General features: G+C 47.4%; 1 protein-coding gene across 1 annotated transcript in view; it reads left to right on the top strand.

Annotated features, from left to right (window-relative positions):
- The window catches only part of PLEKHH2 (pleckstrin homology, MyTH4 and FERM domain containing H2), a 1,974,292-nt gene that overhangs the window by 259,500 nt on the left and 1,695,089 nt on the right, over window positions 1-19,703 (top strand). The window contains exon 2 of the mRNA XM_069608462.1: window positions 8,882-8,944. Within this exon, the coding sequence (XP_069464563.1) occupies window positions 8,882-8,944 (63 nt within the window). The remainder of the gene's footprint in view (window positions 1-8,881; window positions 8,945-19,703) is intronic.

The raw sequence follows: 19,703 nt of genomic DNA, 5'->3' as shown, positions 1-19,703 counted from the left end.
GTGCAGTTCCCTTAGGGAGCACTACAGAAGATTAAGACTACAGGTGAGAGCAATACATCCCCTTTGGTATCAGTCTGTAGCACAAAGATTTAGTTGGTAGCTGTGGCTGAGCAGTCAGACTTATCTCAAGAGGGAGATGAGCAGTATTAAGGGTTTACACAATAGGCCTACAGTACTATGGCACAAGGAAACATTGACCAAAGCTTTGTATTAAAAAGGAGATATGTATTTATTTTATACACTTCTAATAAAACACATGTATCACAGTTATCAAGCAAGTTAAATTAAGTCAAAGGGAAAATATACACACTCCCTAGTTAAATTGTAGACCAAGTGAACCAGAGTGAAAACTGAGCAAGCAAAACGGCACAGTGAAAACCACACACAAGGGATGCTCTAGCAATTTCTCACAAGGGAGGGGAAAGCACAAGTTATCTAGAAATAGCTTCTTACACACTCTTGCAACACGTCCCATAAGTTTGTGAACCAGTTTAAGCAAGACAGTGCATCAGTATAGAATATACTTAAATAAAAACTGAGCAAAATGGCATTTCACAAGGTTTAGAAATGGTAAGGAAAGGGTAGTTATCAGCAGCAGGTGCACCAACACAGTTCGAGTTGAGAATCAATCTAAAGAAGGCAGATCTAACAAATGTAGTCAGAGTCAGTAGGCCTGTGCCAGAGTCAGTGGTACAGGGCAAGGGCCCAGGAGCAAAATGTTCTCGTAGCTGCAGTCAAGTCTTTGGTTAACGATTTTGAAAAGGTGGATGCAGAAAGCGAAAGACAAAGTTAAGAGAGAGGGGCGGCCAACCCACCAGGTACCAACCCAACAGGTAGGTAAAGGATTTAAAACACCTTTAGTGCTACCGCGAAGAAAGGGCGGCCTGGCGGAACAATGTACCTTTAAGATGAAGAAGTGGCTCCTCCGGTGGTGGTTGTTCCTGGTAGTTCCTGCAGTTCGGGGGATCCAGCAGAGGAAGAGAGACTCTCGTTGTGGAGGAAGGTTCGAGTTACTGCACTACCCAGGGATGAAACCAGCCGCGGTGCTGCTCGACGAATAAAAGGTACGCTCCTTTAAATCGCAGTCCGGGTGGACTGGTGCTTGGCTATCTGGCCTCCGAGGACTGGGTACTGGCGATTCGACCAAGGCAGGTCCAGGAAGGCGATTGGCAAACTGGTTGGCCCCACCAGCTCAAGGGAAGAAGGCTCTTGCAGATGAAGATCTTCTCTCGTCGTGTGGAGAAAAGTGGTGAGACGCTGCAGCAGGGATTCACCAGTGGTTCAGTCGTTGCAGATGTCTTTGGCTTCGCTCCTCTTCGGCTTCTTAGTTCCAGTGGTGACGTCTTGCTCTTCCAGTCCTCAGGACCCTGCATTTATGCAAAAATATCCCCATTCATACAGCCTAGCTGTCACTCACACAGTGGAGTGGTCCTCTTGGTGGGAGACCCTCCAGCCTATCAGGATAGAGTGCGACATGGATTGCTGAGACAACCCTGTCCAGGGGCCCTACTCCCCCTCCCACACAATGGACCCACCCCAGACTAGGTGGCACCGAAAGGAGGGCTTCTCGGTAGAAGCCCGCCAAAAGGACGAACAAAGGATCCCCGACCTGGGTTAGGAGTTTAGAGAAAGACACGAGAAAGAAGTTATATTAAAGTTCTGGCAAATAAAATCTTCCGGAGTCAAGTTAATATTAAAATGCACCAGCGGTATGTTAGAGGCTGTCAGACAAAGTGGTAGCCTCGAACAATGGGAAAATCCCATAGGGAAATATTTGCGGTCGAATATTTACGGTAGTAACCACTGCCACCAGCCAGAAACGTTAGAAGGAGGGACTGTACGGTGCCCTCTCGAAAATGAACCTAAGGGAAAAACTATTAACCCTTTCCAGTACCTCCATAGTAAGATGGGTTGTACTGGTTTAGTTCATAGGATTTGACTAGTAAAGTCAATTGGGACTTTACATGCCCTGGGAGACAGTAGTCAGTCCCAGGGTATGGAGTCTATGAAAAAAGCAGAAAAAAGAAACAAACCCTTCAAATCCAGCAAAGCTGCTGGGGGACTCTATAGGTAAGGGAAATTAGCCATAGAATGTGAATTCTCCCTAACAATGGAGAATTTATTTTGGATAAAGTCTGCTCCCTCGCCATGTATTGCTCTGTGCGTTATGCATAGGGCTTTGAAGGCGATTCTCTTTGTGACTGGGAACCAAAGTAACATCATAAGCGCTGGTATGATCTCTTCTGCTGAGTTTGGGGAGAAGTCTTGCTGCCGCATTTTGTATTTGTTGTGGTTTCCTCATTAGGTATTCTGGCATTCCGTGGTATATGCTGTTGGCATATTCAATACTGGACATAATGAGGGATATGATGGCAGTGTTTTGTGTGTGGAGGAGAGAAATGGTAGGATCTTTATTTATCATTTGTAGGAGGAAGAAGCATTTTCGGATTATTGCATTCACTTGGGCTTCAAGTGTTAACTCATTGTCCATGAGGACTCCAGAGCTTTGTACAGCTTTGGATGGCGTTGATTGGTTTCCCAGCTCTATTGGTCATGGTATGTGCTGGTCGTTCCCTCTGTCTTCCGGTGTTGTTATGATTTTAGTTTTCACAGGATAGATTTTGAGTTTGTTATTGTTCATCCATTGGTAGAGCTCCTTGAGGCACTCTTTTAGGGGTGCGTTCTCTTCTTGTATGTCCCTGAATTTGAAGATGATTTGTGTATTGTCTGCATAGTTGTAGCATGTTAGTCCGTGCCTTTTGATGAGCTTGATTAGCTGTGTCATCTAGATCTTGAAAAGAAGAGGGGATAGTGAGGAGCCTTGTGGTACTCCACAGGAGGAATTCTGTGGCGTGGATTTGAAAGGCTTTAACCAGATTGTTTCTGTCCTTTCCGCGAGGAACAATTTGATTCAGAACAGTGCTTTGTTGGTGAGTCCTATTTCTTCGATTCTTTTTACTAGGATGTTGTGGTTGACTGTGTCGAAAGCAGCTTAGAGATCGAGTAACATCAGTGCTGATTTGGTGTTGGAATCTGCGTTCATCTTTAGGTCATTCCATATTGAGACTAGTGCTGTTTCAGTTCCTCTCAGTGGTCTGAATCTGTTACGCTCACCTGGCTCCCACAGGGGCGTCGGTCGGACCCAGACAGCTGCGGTCTCCACCCACGTGATGCGTAGTGCAGCGATGACTGACTGGATCTGCCCTCCTAATCTTGTCTGCTTAACCCGTAGAAATATTCTCCTGAGAGATGGATTTAGCCACTTGTGGATTCAAGTAATGGCACCCCCACAGTCCTCCCCAACTAATCACCTCCGAAATGCCCTCACAGCAATCTCACCTTATATTCTTGAAAGATGAGCTCTCCATCCTGCGTGGATTTGCAGGGGTGCGTCAATTCCAGTTACTTCACTGGTTTGAAGGCTCGGGGGAGTTCCGGAGAGTATTGACTCTGAGGTTCCTGGTGAGGACCAGTAAGTATTAAGTTCATAGAGTTCAATATGTCCGATGTTCACTCTTGTTCCCCCTTCCTTTCTTGTCTTGCAGCTGGCTCGTGAAAAGATGCTCTTGTAGCAGCTGGTGGCGCTCAGGTAAGAGTCTGTATTACCCGGCGCTGTCCGGTAAATGTTGCATGTGGAAAACGTGTTGTTTTGTCTCTCTTTACAGATGCGGCACATGAAAATATGGAGAGTCACAAAAGGATGCCTCCGGTGGTAAATCAGGTAAGTCTATGGTGGTAAGAATTATATTTGTTGGTTCCCTCGGCTCACCTTGTGGTTTTCTTTTGTCTCCTAGGTGCCGAAGTTCGGCGAAGAAATGATGGAGGCAGCGCCGACCCGAAGGATGCTGTGAAGACTGGTGAGTATGGCGCGGCGCTGCAGCTGGAGGTGCGGCGCGTGCAGAAATGATGTTCTTTACAGGTCCGGAGACGAGATGGATCCAGAATCAGGTGTGGAATAGAAATAAGTTCGTTTTCTAACCTTGTCCCTTTCTTTCCTCTTTGTTTTAGGAGCTCCGGATTCGAGGCGGGCGTGGCAGAAGACTGGATGCAGGCTGCAGGCACGGTGAGCGTTACGCTGGTGGATGCAGAATAACGCGAAGCATGTATTGCTGGTCGGGCGTGGTTTAAATAGCCTCAAAAGTAGTCCCAGGTAAGAAGTCCCTAGAACCACACCCGAGTAAAAAATAGTCTGTGTAGAAAAATAGTCCCTTTCAGGCTTCATGTTGGATTGGAGTCATTTGCAGCATGGTCTGCCTGAGGTAAGTAATGACTATGAGCCTGGCGCCTTAGGCGCCAGGACTGATTTCTACTATGAGCCTGGCGCCTAAGGCGCCAGGACTGACCCCAGTTAGCCCCCAGCCGGGGCTGCTGAGGTTTTACTAAATGTTTAGATGCCTGCTCCCAGGGCTGATGGGCTTGGTCCGGATGCCTGGGGGTAGGCATCATGACAGAATCCTACTTGCACCTGATCCAGTAGTTGGTTATTTTCAACATGCTCCAGTGGTTGTTTGTAGACATAGGCCTCTAGTATTTTTGCTGGGTAAGGTATGTTAGAGCTTGGTTTTAAGTTTTAGAGGTCTTCCACATCGCCCATTGTGTCCTTGAGTAGGGGTTTGATGTAGGCCGTTTTGAAAGCTTTATGTACTTTCCCTGTGAAAAGGGATGGATTGAAGAGGTTTAGGGAGTTTTCCGCTGGTGTGTCCTGTGCAAGGATAGATGTATAGATGTCTGGAGTGCAGGGGTCCATCGAAGAACCAGCCTTGTTGCTCTTTTTCACCAAACTTAGTAGTTTTTCTCTTGACATCGGTTGTAAGCAGTTCATTTGTTAGCTAGTCCCGGAGTTGGTGATACCTGGTGGGTTGTCTGGTTGATTGGTCTGCTTTCTATGATTCGGTGTATGCTGGTGATTTTGTTATTAAAATGTTCTGCAGGATCATTGCATAGTTGTTGGGAGGGTGTCGGCACGTTGTTGCACCCTGGTAGGTTTCTCATCTCATTTATGATGTTGAATAATTTCTCTTGAGGGTTGGTGTTTTTTTCGATCCGCTCGTTATAGTATTTCTTTTTTGCTTTTAGAATTTCGGATTTGTATGTTCACATTTGCAGTAGGTATTTTATTCTTTTTTCTTGGTCACATTTGTTCCTCCATTCTTGTTCTAGTTTTCTGTTAATTCTTTACGTCACTTTTAGGTGGAGTGTGTACCATTTTGCCACCGCTTTCGTTCTTGATGGGACAACGCATTTTTCCAGGCAGATGGCATTTATTGTTCTGCAATCCATTTCTGGATTAGGTTTGCGTTTTCGTCTATGTTACATTCAATGATGTGGTTGCTGGCTTGGAGATTTCTAGTCGTTCCTCTAAGTTGCTGTTCTTGATAGTTCTCCAGTTTCTTTTCCAAATAGGTGGGTATTTTTTTTTTTTTAGGTGGCTCTGATGGTATTGGATCACGAAAGGGATAATGAGGAGGTCGCTCCATAATATTTGGATGGGTGATGACATTGTGAGCAAGTTTTTACTGTAAAGATTGCGTCCAGTGTGTGCCCTGCTGTGTGTGTCGCTCCTTTCACCATCTGTCGAAGGTTCATGGTCCCGAGTTGCTTGATTAAAGTTTTCTGCGAGTTGGGGTTCTCATCTTCAAACCATATGTTGAAGTCTCTGAGAATGCTCAGATGTTCATGCTGTATGGCTAGATTTGTAACTGCTTCTGTGAAGGTGTGTGCGAAGCTCCCGTTGTAGGTTGGTGGCCTATAGATTATAATGAATGTGAGGTTTGATTGTGGGTCCGTGGTAAGTTGAAGAATGAGGGACTCACATTTAGGGATTATTAAGGGGTCTGCTGTTTTTATTATTAGGTGCTCTTTGTAGGCTACCGCGAGTCCTCCTCCTCTTTTCCCTTTCCTGTTCACTTGTTTGCATTTGAAGTTGTTTGGTAGGCAGCCGTGAAGGATCACTTTGTAGTTCTCGGCTAGCCGGGCTTCTTTGATTAATAGGATGTCAATTCCCCGGTCACAGAGTAGGTCGTAGATCTAGGTTGCCTGTTTGGACATCAATCTGGCGTTAATTAGATTGCAGTGCAGTTTTCTCTTTAAAGTAGTTTTTGTTATGGCTTGTGTCTTTGGGTGGTTTTGTTGGTGATTCTCCCTGTCGTGTGTGGGTTGTTGAGCAAGCTCATTTGTTCTAATTTCATCGATGAACAGATTGGTTAGGTTTCTTATTAGGTTTATGTCCTGCTCTGGTTCTTCCTCAAATTCAGGACGGTGTTTGGTGATGTATGAGGTGAGGGTGTGGTTCCCCAATCTCTAGTCGTTTCATAATATTTTCTTTGAGGTTGCGATATCCCGCTTGCGTTTATGATTGTTTGTTCTGGTGGACTATCTGTTGCGAGGTAGGGTGTAAGGAAGAGTGATTTTAGTCTTTTTTGGGGGGCTGCTCTTATTGTAGGTCTGTTTATTGGTGTGTGTTCTGTTGGTGTTGTGTAGTTCGGCAGCGTGGATGTGAGTCGTGGTTCCCTTGCGGTTGTTTCTTTGTCTTGCTTTCTCTTGAGTCTGCTGGTTCTTTGGCGTGGCATTGTCTGTTCTTCAGGTATCTATCAGATTGTCTCATGGTGGCAAGTGGTTTCCCGTGTTTGGTGGTTGTTTGCTTGCCTCATGGTTGCGTGTGGTTTCCCGTGGTTAGTGGCTGTTTGCCTCACAGTTACGAATCACTTCCTGTGATTGGTGTTTGTGGGGGTTGTAGGAGTGAGTGCCCTCCTGGGTTGTTGTTTTGTGTTTGTCTGCTCTGTCATTGTTCTCCTGTATGGGTTGGAGTTGGGTTCCTTTGCATGTTTTCTTTTAGTAGTCGGGTTGGGGGGTTGTGGGGTATTGGGCGTGTCTTAGTCTGGTCGTTGGTTGGCGGTAGTCTGTGTTTTTTGGGGTCTAGGTGAGCTGTGCTTGATGGTTTGCTGAGGAGATAATGGGGGTGGCTCGACTGGATGGGGAGGGGAGGCTTGATTCTTTTTTTGGACTAGTTGTCTGCTGTCTTCTTGTTTTTTTGGGTGGATTGGGGTGGGGGTGTGAGAAATGGCTGAGCAAATAGTATGACTACCTGTGAGCGTAGGTTGAGCAGGACAGTTCGTTAGGTGTGGGTAATGGCTAAGCACCACAGTTCATCTAGATGTGAGAGCAGTTTAAGCAACACAGTTCACCATGATTTGAGTAATGCATAACCAAACAATTTGACTAGATGTGAGAGCAGTCCAAGCAACACAGTACACTTAGATTTGAGAAATGACTAAGCAATACAATTCGCCTAGATGGGACAAAAGTTCAAGCTATACAAATTGCCTAGATGCGAGAGTAGAATAAGCAGCAGACTTAACTATGGTGTGAGAGATTGATAAACAGTACACATCTCCTAGGTGTGGGAAGCTAACACAAATGGTCTGTATGAAAGGTGTGTTTGTCATATGATTGAAGGTGCATGCATTTGATTGTAGGCTTATGGGTGGTGAGGTAAGAGAGATAAGAGTACTAAGATGGGTGGGACTTTGTTGAACCTTTCAGTGTTGGGTCGAATGTTCTTGAACCATAGATTCAAAGTGAAAAGCAAACTTGAGGTTAAACTAAGAAAGACTCAACCCTCTGAAGGTGAGGCAAACCTTTCTGACTAAAGATTGTTATGAATTCAGTGAAGTATTAAAAGGAAGAGCAGAATGTGCCTTACTTTGTGCCTATCATGAAAGTACAGCAAAGTCATTCTTTTGAGATTTATTTTTCTTCAGTTGTTGAAAATGAACTCTCATAACATGCAGACAAATCGTCACAAAGGCATGGGGTGATTGTAACCTGTGCGCATTGATTTATTGTACACCAGGGTGTGAAGCAATTATAATAAAGATGTATTTCCCATGGAGAAATGTGTTCTTCCTTGGGTCAATACTTAATAATTTATTGCAGAAAGATTTACTCCCCAAATTTAAAGTCATACAATTCCCAAAATGTGGAGGTAATGATCAATTGAGATTACAGATGTGTGGGGGCAACTGAAGGAGAAGATAACATATTTCTTGGTTTTGGGAAAGCTGGAGGGGAGGAGCGGGGGGACCATTAATGGACAGAGAAAAGAGAGGGAGGATTATGAGATAAGATGTGTATGAGTCATACAAAGCTCATTGCAAGAATGAGTAATCTTTGTTGTGTCCCACTCCAGGATGTCCTTTGGAAGTGGGTGTTGAGGGTTTGATGGACACACGTTTTTCTTCTAGGCTGGAGCAGTCATTGACTGCACCCCTGAGAAGCACCCATACAGGCACCAGTGACTAGTGTTAAACTGCCTGTATTTTCATTGGTCCTTCACAGGCGCCCTTTGAGAGTGTGCTTAGCCTTTTGTGGGCCCCCACATCACCCCTCAAAGGCTGGGGAGGGAGGTGCAGCACTATTGTTGCTCTGCAATACAGCCTAAGAGCTAATTGGTGTCACGGGTGGAGAGGTCATATACACTTGCTGATTGGTGATAAGCGCATGGTATACTGAGTGGGAAGCTACCCAGAAGAATCTTCTTTTGCCTTTAGATTAATTTTGACAATGTGACCTGTCTCCCTATGCTGCCATCTAGTGAGATTCCCTATATAGTTAATATCTCAGTAATCAGAAAGACAGACTGTCATGCATTGTAATAAGTCTTTTATTCCATATTAGGAAGGTTACACCGTACAGCAATATAATGTTCCTGTAACAAGTGCAAGTATTAGGACGCCCTTTACACTCAATATTAGATCTGCTGTGGTTCCGAAAGTGCATCAAGAGAAATTAATATTTGCCTTTATCTAAATTGGTTAGAAAGAAGATCATACATTCTACATCACAAACAGAAATAAGTCTATTTTTCCATTTTCTTATCTAGATGCAGCAGTTGGAGAAACAGGTGATTGATGCAAACCGCCGTGCAGAGAAGGCATATCATCAGGTAGGATAAAATTAACTGTTACTGCATAATTTCCTAAATGGCACTATGTCCGAATGACAAAATGCTTATTCTGACCAAACTCTGAAAATTGATCGATTTAAAAAAAATAAAAAAAAACTTCCTTGATAATTATGATTTTTTTTAAAGAAAATCTCACCCCCTCACGCCTAAATCCCCATATTCTCACTCCTCGTCCTTGTCTTTTCTGAACATTTTATGTTTAATTTTTTTGAAGTTTTGTTGCTTTTCTTCTCCTGGCCCACCTCTTTCCATTTGTTTTAGGGGTCATTTTGAAATTCTTCAATGCGATTTTGTCAAAAGCCAATTAGTCATTGGGCCTCATTAGACGGATGGCGGTAAGGATTTACCGGTAAAATACTGGTACCGGTAAATCCTTACCGCCTTACTACGAGGTCCCTTTGCGGGTTGGGGGATTTAACGCCTGCTTTTTGCAGGCGTTAAAAACCAACCCGCAAAGGGACCCAGGGAGCTAATTACGCTACCGCAATTGGCGATACCGTAATTAGCGCCTTCCCCATTCCCATTGAGCCCTATGGGGCAAAAATGGGAATGGGGAAGGGCAATGGTGGAAGGGGGAATTACCGCCCCGCCAACCTTGGAATGGGGCGGTAATTCCCTTTTCCGCCAAGGCGGTGCCGGTATTTTACCGGCATGAACCATCCGTGTAATGAGGCCCATTGTGTATTAATTATAACAACAGCAGACATGGCGCAACCTCAATATGGAGTCATCCAGGCTTTTCAGAAATGCATATGTCCTGATTGTGCTCCCTAGCAGGCAGCAAGTATGCTTGAAAATTAATTGCCTTTCCAAATGTATGCTTTTCTTGTTGTACGCACCCCAAAAACTCTCACTTCATCCTTGCTGTACCCTGCCAGGCCCACTTGATGACAATGTAATTCTAATAACAATTCATGCACCATGGCAATTTGCAAACACTCCACATGCATTTGTAAAAGAGGACGTAGCCTCAGGAGAATGGGTTGGTCCTGCTGCTACCCAATGTGCCTCCCAAAGTGTGGATGGGTTTCCCTGGGCTCCTCCTCCCTTCAGAGACACGCAGTATTTCCTTAGGGGGAATTTCAGTTCTTCCTTCATTTGTTCCAACTGGGTTTGGAAGGTGTTTGCTAGTCTGGCTTCCATGCCCTTGAGGCAATTCAGGAGCTCCTCCTTGTCAGAGGCCATCATGTTTAGCGGCATACTTTTTGCTGGGGCCTTGAGTTCAGGTGTTGGGGAGGGAGACCGGGTATCTGTCTGCCGCCTTTGTCTCCAGCACTTCTCCAGCTGGCCTTCCTGACCTCTAGTCTGGTTTTTTGTTCGTTATGGGCCTGTTCTAGATTTAGTTCCCGGCATCCAGGTTATCCTGATCGTGATTGGAGTAGGTGGGTAGGATTTGGGGGCTGGTGTTGCAGATGTTTCAGCCGACTGTTCCCTTCCCTCTTGGTCGGGCACACTACTTTCTCCGTACCTGCTGTTCTCACCCCATCACCAGTTATTTCTGAGCGACTTAGCTCTTATTTTGCTGTGTTCAAACTCTCCGGTGCTTGCGGCCACATGGATTCAGTTATTAGCAAGGTGTCCACCTCCACACTTCACCCACATCTCCCGGCTTTGGTAGTCATGCGCAGGGCCTGTAATTTACAGGCTCGTTTCTCCCTGGGTTTCTTTGAACCCCATGCATTGTGGATGCTAATCAGCCGAGTCCAAATAGAAGTTGTGTTTCCTGTGGTTGTTGCTGACCGCCGCCTGGAGCACGCTGGGCCTCCAGTCCCACTCCTTTCATAGGACCCAATGTTGTGGGCGCCGATTACTGGCTTCGGGCAGCACTCATAAATCTCTGATTCTACTGCCTCTATAGCTTACTGCAGTTTCTCTTCACACGGTAGGCTGTAGGGCTTTTGCACGGAAACTGGATTCCTTTTGGCCACTGACTGTTTCGGGTCACCTCCTAGCCTGCACTGACTACTGTCCAGGCGCAACTCTCACGGGACCCACTCTCGCCTCCCCACACTAATGGTTACAACCGGGGACGGTGTAGAGGGGCGCCCGTGCAGCAGTTTATTACTTTTACCCCCTGATGGTTTCACAGGACGGAACTGCCCCTCCATGTCCAACCTCGGTATTCCTTCCGGGCTGCGTTGTGTGCTGTGAGCGGGCGCCGTGTAGGAATCTGGCCATGCCGGACCTGGGACAAAACCGGCCCCGCCGCCACCCACGTTCGCCTTTTGGTCCCCTTTGTTGTGGGGTCGGCGGGTTCCCAAAAGGTCCGCTTATGAGCCATCCGCGAGGATAACAATTCCGGCCGTGATTGTGAGGGTGTTTACTTTCTTTCGGGCTACCGGTTTCCCTAATGTCTCTGGCGTTAACCCAAGTGCTGGCTCTGCTTTCTCCACCAGTGACGTGGGTTAATTCTCCAGCACAGATGCACTCCAATGCACCCTCCTTACCAGTTGCGGCCCGTGCCAGGACCGCGCTTCTGCCTAGCTGTGTAAGCTTTTTTTTTTTTTTTTACCAACTTTATTTATTTTTTAGAGCCTATATCATAAGCATGTATGTATCAATAAACAGCGAATGACAAACGTAAATTGTTTTGCTCATGCCAACTTTTTCTTGTCTCATCTCGGGATTTCGGTTCAATTCAATTCCTTTGCTCATATACAATAACCATATATAATAACCATCAAACTGTCGCCACCCCCCAACCATATCCCCAATTTATGGGGGAAGAAGTGTCCTGTTCTTGTATTAAGAGTTCAACGGGTTGGATCGCTTTTCCAGCTTAAAGTTCGTGTTTATCAAATAATAGATATTGCACGGAGCAACCTAGGCTTAAAGTACATCTACTCTTTACCGTCTGTAAACTCGTTTAGTGGTAGCCAAGTAGTCAGATATTTTGAGTAAGAGCCATGGGCTATTGCCGTCACCTTTTCCATGGCCATCACTCCCCACAACCTCACCCACCACATGGCTACTTTTGGTCCTTCCTTGGTCTTCCACCCTTGTGCCACAGTAATTCTGGCTGCGCTCAACATGTGGGTGTTGAGCGTGGCTGTAGGCCCTGAGTTCGCATAGCATCCCTCGACCGCCTCTCCCAGGAGCACCACAAGTGGATCGAAGGGAAGCCCCGCACCAGTTATTTCTTTAATTTAACTTAAGATCTCCTTCCAATAGGCCTCTGCTAGTGGGCAGGACCACCACATGTGAATAAGATCCCTGGGCTGTCCACAATTTCTCCAGCAGGCTGCAGGGTTTTCTGGGTTGATGGAATGCATATGTACGGGCGTCATATACCAACGGAGGCAGAGTTTTTATGCTGCTTTCTTAATTGAGGTACATTTAGAGCTCCTAGCAGTTCTATGCCAAATGTGGCCCCAAGCTTCCCCAGAGATTGGTCTCCCTAGATCCGTCTCCCACCTTTGCATATATGTGAGGTTCTCATCAGGATCCATCACCCCCATTAAACGGTATAATCTAGTTATTCCTTTATCTGGTTGGCCTTCTTGTACTGTTAGCTCCACTCCTATTGGGATTCTAGCTGCCCCCTCCTTTACCCTTGCGTTTGAGACCCAATGCCTAAATTGAATATAGTGAAATCGTTCTTGCTCCGGTATGTTAAACTTGACCTTATAGTCTTCAAATGTTAGGGGTGTCCCTTCTGTATAGAGGTCTTTTAGAACCATGTTAGTTTCCCTGCCCCCCCAATGTGTCCAAAAATTAGCCTGCATTCCTGGGGTAAAATCCGGGTTATAAGCAACCGGTGTGAGTGGTTCCCCCCCCCTACTTTGATCTTCTTACTTCACAATACCTTATCCCAATACCACAGAGTAGTTTTAGTTGATTCCAGTAGCATACCTCCTTTTTCCCTATGTCGTGTGGCAAGGAAGCCTAGGTTCCCCAGGGGTATCTTGGTTGCTTCCCTTTCTAATGTTACCCACTGATTTTGATCTTCCCCAGATGTCCATTGTAGCATCGGTGCTACCTGTGCTGCCCATAGGTACCTATAAAATTCTGGGACTCCCACACCCCTCAAGGCTTGTGGTCTAAATAGTACTTTTTTGAGAATTCTCCGTTTCTCCCCCCCCCCTGCCAGATAAAGTTCATCACTTCCTTCTGTAGTATCTGGATGGCTGGGCCCGGGATTCGTATTGTGAGGGTGCCCACTACGTATAAAAACATAGGAAGTAATATACCTAAAGAATCACTGCTGATACTGTTTGTAATTATCATTCTGCCTTGATTGAAAATAAACAAAGTTAAAAAAAAAAAAACTTAGGAAGTAGGGTGATTTTATCCGCTATAATACGTACCAGCCAGGACAGTTCCTGCAGTTCCCAGCATTTTAGATCCCTTGCTAATGTTTTCAGGAGGTCCGGAATATTAGCCCTGTATAATCTGTCATATCTGGGGGTCAATTGTACCCCCAGGTATTTTACCGCCTTATGTTCCCACTTCAGGGGGTTTTGATTCTCCCATTCCGGGATTTGTTCTGCCCTTTCCGTAATATTAAGAGCTGTGGATTTGGGGTAGTTAATATGGAAACCTGAGACCTTTGCAAATTCTTCCAATAATAATATGGCCGCTGGTAGGGAGTTTGCGGTGTCCTTCAGAAACAGAAGAATATCATCTGCGTAGAGTGCCACTTTTTGAGGTCCCCCAGTGCCCACTTCAACCCCTTTGATTCCCGGATGGTTACCAGCCCTACATGCAAATGGCTCCATAGCCATGGCAAAGATCAGAGGTGACAATGGGCAGCCCTGTCTTGTGCCTTTCTGAATGGGAATACTCCCTGTAAGTTTTCAGTTGACCATTAACCGTGTGGATGGGTATGTCAAATTGGCCATAATCATGCGAGTGAAGACCGGTCCACATCCAAATCTTTCCAGGGTTAGCCGTAGAAAACCCCAGTGTAGGCTATCAAAGGCTCTGGAAGCGTCTAGATCTGCCACAGAAAACCTCTGACCCGTCCTTCGTTCCCAGTCTATCATATCTATGGCTCTGTGAATATTATCGTAACTGTGCCGCCCCTTCACAAAGCCTGCCTTTTCTGAGTGGATTATCTCTGGTAGTATCACTTCTAATCTCCAGGCAAGTATCATGGAATAAATCTTTGCTTCACCGTTTAATAAGGAAATTGGGCGATAACTCGCACAATCCGTTGGATCCTTGTCTGGTTTCAACAGTAGTATTGTAGTCGCTGGGCACATGTCCCCAGAAACTCGCCCTGTGTCCCTAATGAGGTTAAATAGGTTTGTTAGAGGACCTATTAAGATGGTCTTGAGCATTGCTTATCCAATCTGGGCCCGGCGTTTGTGTCCTTTTAGTGCCCCTATTGCCTTCTCTGTTATGGGATCTTCCAACTTGTTCCTGTCTGCCTCATTAATTTGTGGTAACACTATCTGGTTTAAAAATTCAATCTCTTCCTCCCCCTCTAGGTTTTCCCTTTTCCGATTGTTGGTGTAGAATGAGAACATCGCCCCCTCTATTTCCTTCTCCCCCCTCACTAAATCCCCGTCTCCATTACGAAGTTGGGTTATACGGTTCTGGAGTTTCTGGTGCCTCAGTTTAGCAGCAAGGAATCGGTTAGCTTTACCCCCATGTATATAGTAAAATTGTTTCGTTTATACCAGAAGGCATGCTGCATCATCTGCTAAGTGGGTTTCTAAGATCGCCCTGGCCCTTTTTAATTCACGCCACGCCTTCTGTGAGCCCCTGTCTTTGTATTCCACCTCAGCCTTGTATATGTTGGCCTCCATGTTATGTCTCACCCTCTCCCGACTCTTAATATAGTTTTATGTCTGCGCGATAAACTCCCCCCTTACTACCGCATTGCTGGAGTCACAGATAGTCAACCAATCAACCCCCGGTGTCACTTTTCCCGGAAATAGTTCTATAAGGTTTGCTCTATAACCAAACCATTAGATCTTTCAATATTACCTCATTTAGTCGCCAAGGTTTGTGGGGTTGTTGTTGCGGATAGTTTGGTTCTATTTTCAGGAGTACCGCGGCGTGGTCTGATAGGCATCGCACTCCAATTTCGAAGCCTGTAACCTGTGGGATCACTGTTTCTGAGATAAGTACCATATCGATACGGGAGTAACCCCTGTGTACTGCTGAATAGTGGGTATATGCTCTATCTCGTGGGTGAAAGAATAGCCATGTTTCCAACAGGTGTAGTTCCCTTAGAAATTTGTCCAGGGCTTGTCTGAATGTGTGATCGTTGGAGGTGGCAGGGAGGGTTTTATCCATTGCTGCATCAATCACCCTGTTAAAATCACCCCCAATTAGAATTTTTCCTATTCCCCATTGTGCAATTTTGGGTAATAGTCTCAGTAGAAAATGGTCCTGTTTCGCATTAGGGGCATAAATTGAAATCAACGTAACTAGTTGGCCCATTAATTTCCCCCCCAGTATCAAATAGCGGCCTTCCAGGTCTTTTTTAATAAATCGTTTCTCAAAACTGATAGCTTTTGCCAATAAGATGCCCACTCCCCGCTTTTTAGTCCCGTTGGAGGCCAGATACTGTGTAGGGAAGGCTCTATGTCTCAGCCTCTGTTCATCCTCCGGGAGTAAGTGTGTCTCCTGGAGCCATACCACCGAAGCGTGCATATCTCTGTCTAGTTATCATAGATTTCCGCTTGATTGGGGAATTAAGCCCCTGGACATTTAACAAAACAAATGTTAACTCAGTCATCATTGTACTTTAGCCATTCGTCCCCCTCAATGCATTCCAGCCCAAGAACATTTTTAGTTATTGTGTGTGTGCCTTGTACCTTTTCAACCAAAAAAGAAAAAAAAAAACTCCCCCAGCTCCCCAACTTGTTTCAACCTTTTAACCTTCACCAAAAACAATCTCCATGGCAACACTCCAGAACATCACCGGGAAAACGTACCCCCGGGAAATGTAGGGTCTGGTCTTCACTCCCCAGCCCCCCCCATCCCCCTGTTTAAGCTCATTCCACTGCTGCTTAGTTCTCCAATACCCTCAGTGGCTTGCAAATTAAAGGCAGGACCTCTTCAGAGTCCCAGCAGGAGTACACTAGTACGCTCGCAGGGTAGCACTGTCTCTCCCGTTCACTTTGGATCCCCCGCTTTAGGATCCCTTCCATGGCCTTTCGGGCGGCGGCGCACTGGCTTCCATTGTTCCTTTACCAGAGAGTTTTCCCTTTCCTCACTCCCCCGTGGCGACCTCGCCTGATCATTGCCTTCACTGCTTTCCCTCTCTCCCATGAGCTTGTCCGTGTTTTCCTCTCTTGTAACCGTGTACCTCTGCCCTTTCCGTTCAAAGCGCAGTCCTGTCGGGAACACCCAGCGATAACGGACCTTCCTCGTTCTCAGCCAGTCTGTGACGATCCTCAGTCGTTTCCTCTTGTTCAAAGTGGCTTGGGAAAGGTCCTGGAACAGGAGAATGGGTGTAGAACGAAAGCTTATGGGTTCTTTCTCCTGAGCAGATCGCATGATAAGTTCTTTCAATTGGAATAAATGCACCCATGTCAGCACATCTGGAACCAACTTTTTCTGTAGTTGGAGTGTTGAGTAGACCCTATGTGTCCGATCCAGGACAATATCACGCTCGGCCTCCGGACCCAGGATGTGCCGGAACAGCTCAGTCACATATTGTTGCAGGTCTGCGTCCATGACCAATGTCGGAATCCCCCGGATGCGTATATTGTTTCGCTGGGATCTATTCTCTGCATCGTCCTGCCTGTCTTGCACCCGCTTCATTTGTTGCTCCAGGGTCTGGACCCTTTTGGTTAGCTCCTCATGGTCATGGCTTTGTTCGGCTACTGCAGTCTCCATCTTGTCCACCCTTCTTTCAACTGCCACTATTCCCTTGTTAAGGTCAGCGATGGACTTGGCTAGATCGGTGGCACTATCCTTAATGTCCTTCTTCAGTTCCTGTAACATTGCTAGTAAGTCTGACCTGCGGATCGGCGGGTCATCACTATCCCCTATGGCTCCCGACAGAGGAGAGTGAATCTGGGATTGCGCTTGCAGTTTGTTGCGTTTCTGTGTTTCCGCGGATTGCATCAGGGATTTGATATCCCCCGACCCCGAGTTTTGGATTTTCCAGCCTGCTTAGACATTTTGCCACTGGTCTCTGCACCGCGCTTCAGAGCAGGTCCCTCCTATTTCCTTCTTTTCAACGGCTCCGGTCCCCCAGGGCCCACAGCGCACAACTGTGAGTGATTATATGAGTGAGTGTTGAGCTGCTTGTCTGTACATCCACCAGAATTTAGGGAGGGTTGTAATACCTTATTAGACTCAGCACTGAGTGTGCATCGATATTATTGACCCGTCTGGGTTGATCTTCTATCCTCAAATGCGACCGCTGTGTTGTGTGTAAGCCCTATAATCATGAGTGGATACTGGGTCCCTCCGCGCTCCCCGGCCCACTGACTGTATGGGCCAGCTGACCAGAAGAATGACTGCAACTAGTGCCACGTGCACCTGCCCCAGGCCTTCGTGGTATCCTGCTTACTGGGTCCTCCAGTAAACATCTAATTCGGGCTATACACCATGCAATTTTCTTATCAAGCAATGAGAGTGCAGGGGGCCGTGTGTAGATCACACCATTTCATCCGCATGTGCGTAGCTATGCAGCCGTGAGGTGGCAGGATGATTGGATGAGTTATGGTTCTGCACGTCGCCAGAACAGTTGATGCACACGCTATGTTATTCTGCCTCAGCACACCTCTAGTCTTTTTTAAAAGCCTCTGTGTCTTATGACCATAATTATCTCAGTGCAGCTGACTGGGGAGCTCTCTATCGCAACTCCGAGACGTGACAGCCGACAATTATCACAGTTTCCTCGAGCCCTGTGCAGCGTCCAGACCGCCAGAAAGGTGAAGCGCTATGTGTGGCACAGTTCAGGCCCAATTCCAGTACATAAATTAGTGCCTTAATTCCCCTTCGGGCGCCTCAGCCGTATTGTGCGCCCCCATGTACCTTCTGCGGAGGGCTATCTATTTCCTTGCAGGGAATTGTGCAGCCTTCCGTACCTCTGATTTAGATGCTCATGAAAGCGCCTTTATTAGGTTTAGCGGTGTGCTCCAGGGAGGAGCGATCCACAGCTCACCTCTCGCCGGGCCCCGTCCGCCCCTCTGCTTTGTCTGGGAGGCAGCTCTCCCACACCGCTCTACCCCCTCAGCCGATGAGGCCTCAGCTCAGCTAGAAGGGGGGCCGGGCCCCGTCAGCAGCGCCGTCAGCCCCTCTGTTTTGTCTGGGAGGCAGCTCTTCCACACTGCTCTACACCCTCAGCCGGTGAGGCCCCGGCTCAGCTAGAAGGGGGGCCGGGTAGTCAGTTGCCGCACTGTCATGCCAACCTCTGGACAGGTTCAGCTTCAACGCCGTCCACAGCTCCGGTGAGTCCCCACCAGCTCCTCCCTCGGTGCGCTTCCCGCTGCTAGGTCACCAGGAGAGACGATGGATGGGCGAGCGCGTCCCTCACTCCGACTGCGATTTTCGGGTCGGGCTGACCACCAGCAGGCTCTCCGCCTCCTCCGCCCGTACTGCTATGGTGAGCTGCACTTGTCGCTATATCGGGGGCAGGGTGTCAAGCCCCCGGGCCTCCGCACGCATTGCGCCTGCCATCTTGGCAGGCCGCCGGCTTCTCCAGTCGGTTGCAGCTTTTCTCCCCAAAAGCGAGATCCCCAGGGCTATGAGCCAGCCAAAGTGCTCCCCGCTAACTCGAGGACTCGCAAGGCAGCAATCCAGGGTGTTTATTGCCCATAAGGGGGTATTAGGGCATCGGGCCGGGGAGCGAGTCCCAGAGCTCACCAAGGAGACATCTTTCAGTGTCCTCGGCTGGCCACGCCCCCCTTCTTCTTTTATGGGGGGTCGCTTCATTTCTCCTCGCCGCCTTGGCTGATGTGCTTCAGTTCTGAGCCCTCTGATATTCCAGTCATGTATGTGGTCGTGGGGAGCAAGACCGCTTTGGTGTTGGTGCTGCCTTATGTCTTGCCTGTATCTCGCTTTCTCTGGCTGCCCCCCACTACAGGTTTGTATACCATTATTTGGAGTCTCACCCCTTCTCCCAATCTTGCTGCTGGACCAGGCCATTCCAGTCTTGGAAGGTCATCCTCCACCGTTCCGGGCCCTTGCAGGGGAGTGATTAGCCTTTGCTCCCCTGGCGATGACCTTATCGTTTGGAGTCCTCCCCCAGGGCCTCCCTTCTGCTTCGTGCTCCTCCTCTCTGTCCCCTGCTTACCGCATGTGTTTTCTGATAGTTGAGGACGGGTGAGAACTGGCCCCTGGTGGTTCCCTTCTGGCCCTCCACTCCCTCCAGAATCAGAGGTTCAGACAGCGTAACCTTCTCGGTTCTTCTTTTCTCTCTTCTGATCCTTTGGCGGACCCACATCATAGGGGGCCACGAATTTCTCATCACTCGCATGGCTGTTCCAAGGGCTCTGCACTGCTGCTTTACATTTCAGGTCCTCCCACTGGGTTCGTGCTACAATGTCGCCTGTTTTCTTTTACAGGCTCGGCCGTGTTCAAAGGCGGGTCTGCCGCCCAAGGGCTGTTTGATCATCTCTCACTGTCGGACAAACTGATTTTCCTGGGGTGGAAGAGAGAAGCAATATCCCACACCGCAACATGCTCGTCCACCGCACCTGACACCTGGGGAGGGCATTTTTGCTCTTCAGACAGTGTTTGTGGTCCCTACGTTCAGGAGAGCATCAATTACGTGCTCTCCTACTGGTAGCCATCTTGGAATCCACCCACACATTACCTTTGATTA

This window comes from Ambystoma mexicanum, chromosome 4q, assembly GCF_040938575.1.
Source record: "Ambystoma mexicanum isolate Mex_15411 chromosome 4q, UKY_AmexF1_1, whole genome shotgun sequence".
Lineage (NCBI taxonomy): Eukaryota > Metazoa > Chordata > Amphibia > Caudata > Ambystomatidae > Ambystoma > Ambystoma mexicanum.
The sequence above is the reverse complement of the archived record's forward strand: the minus strand, read 5'-3'. Positions and strand labels throughout refer to the sequence as shown.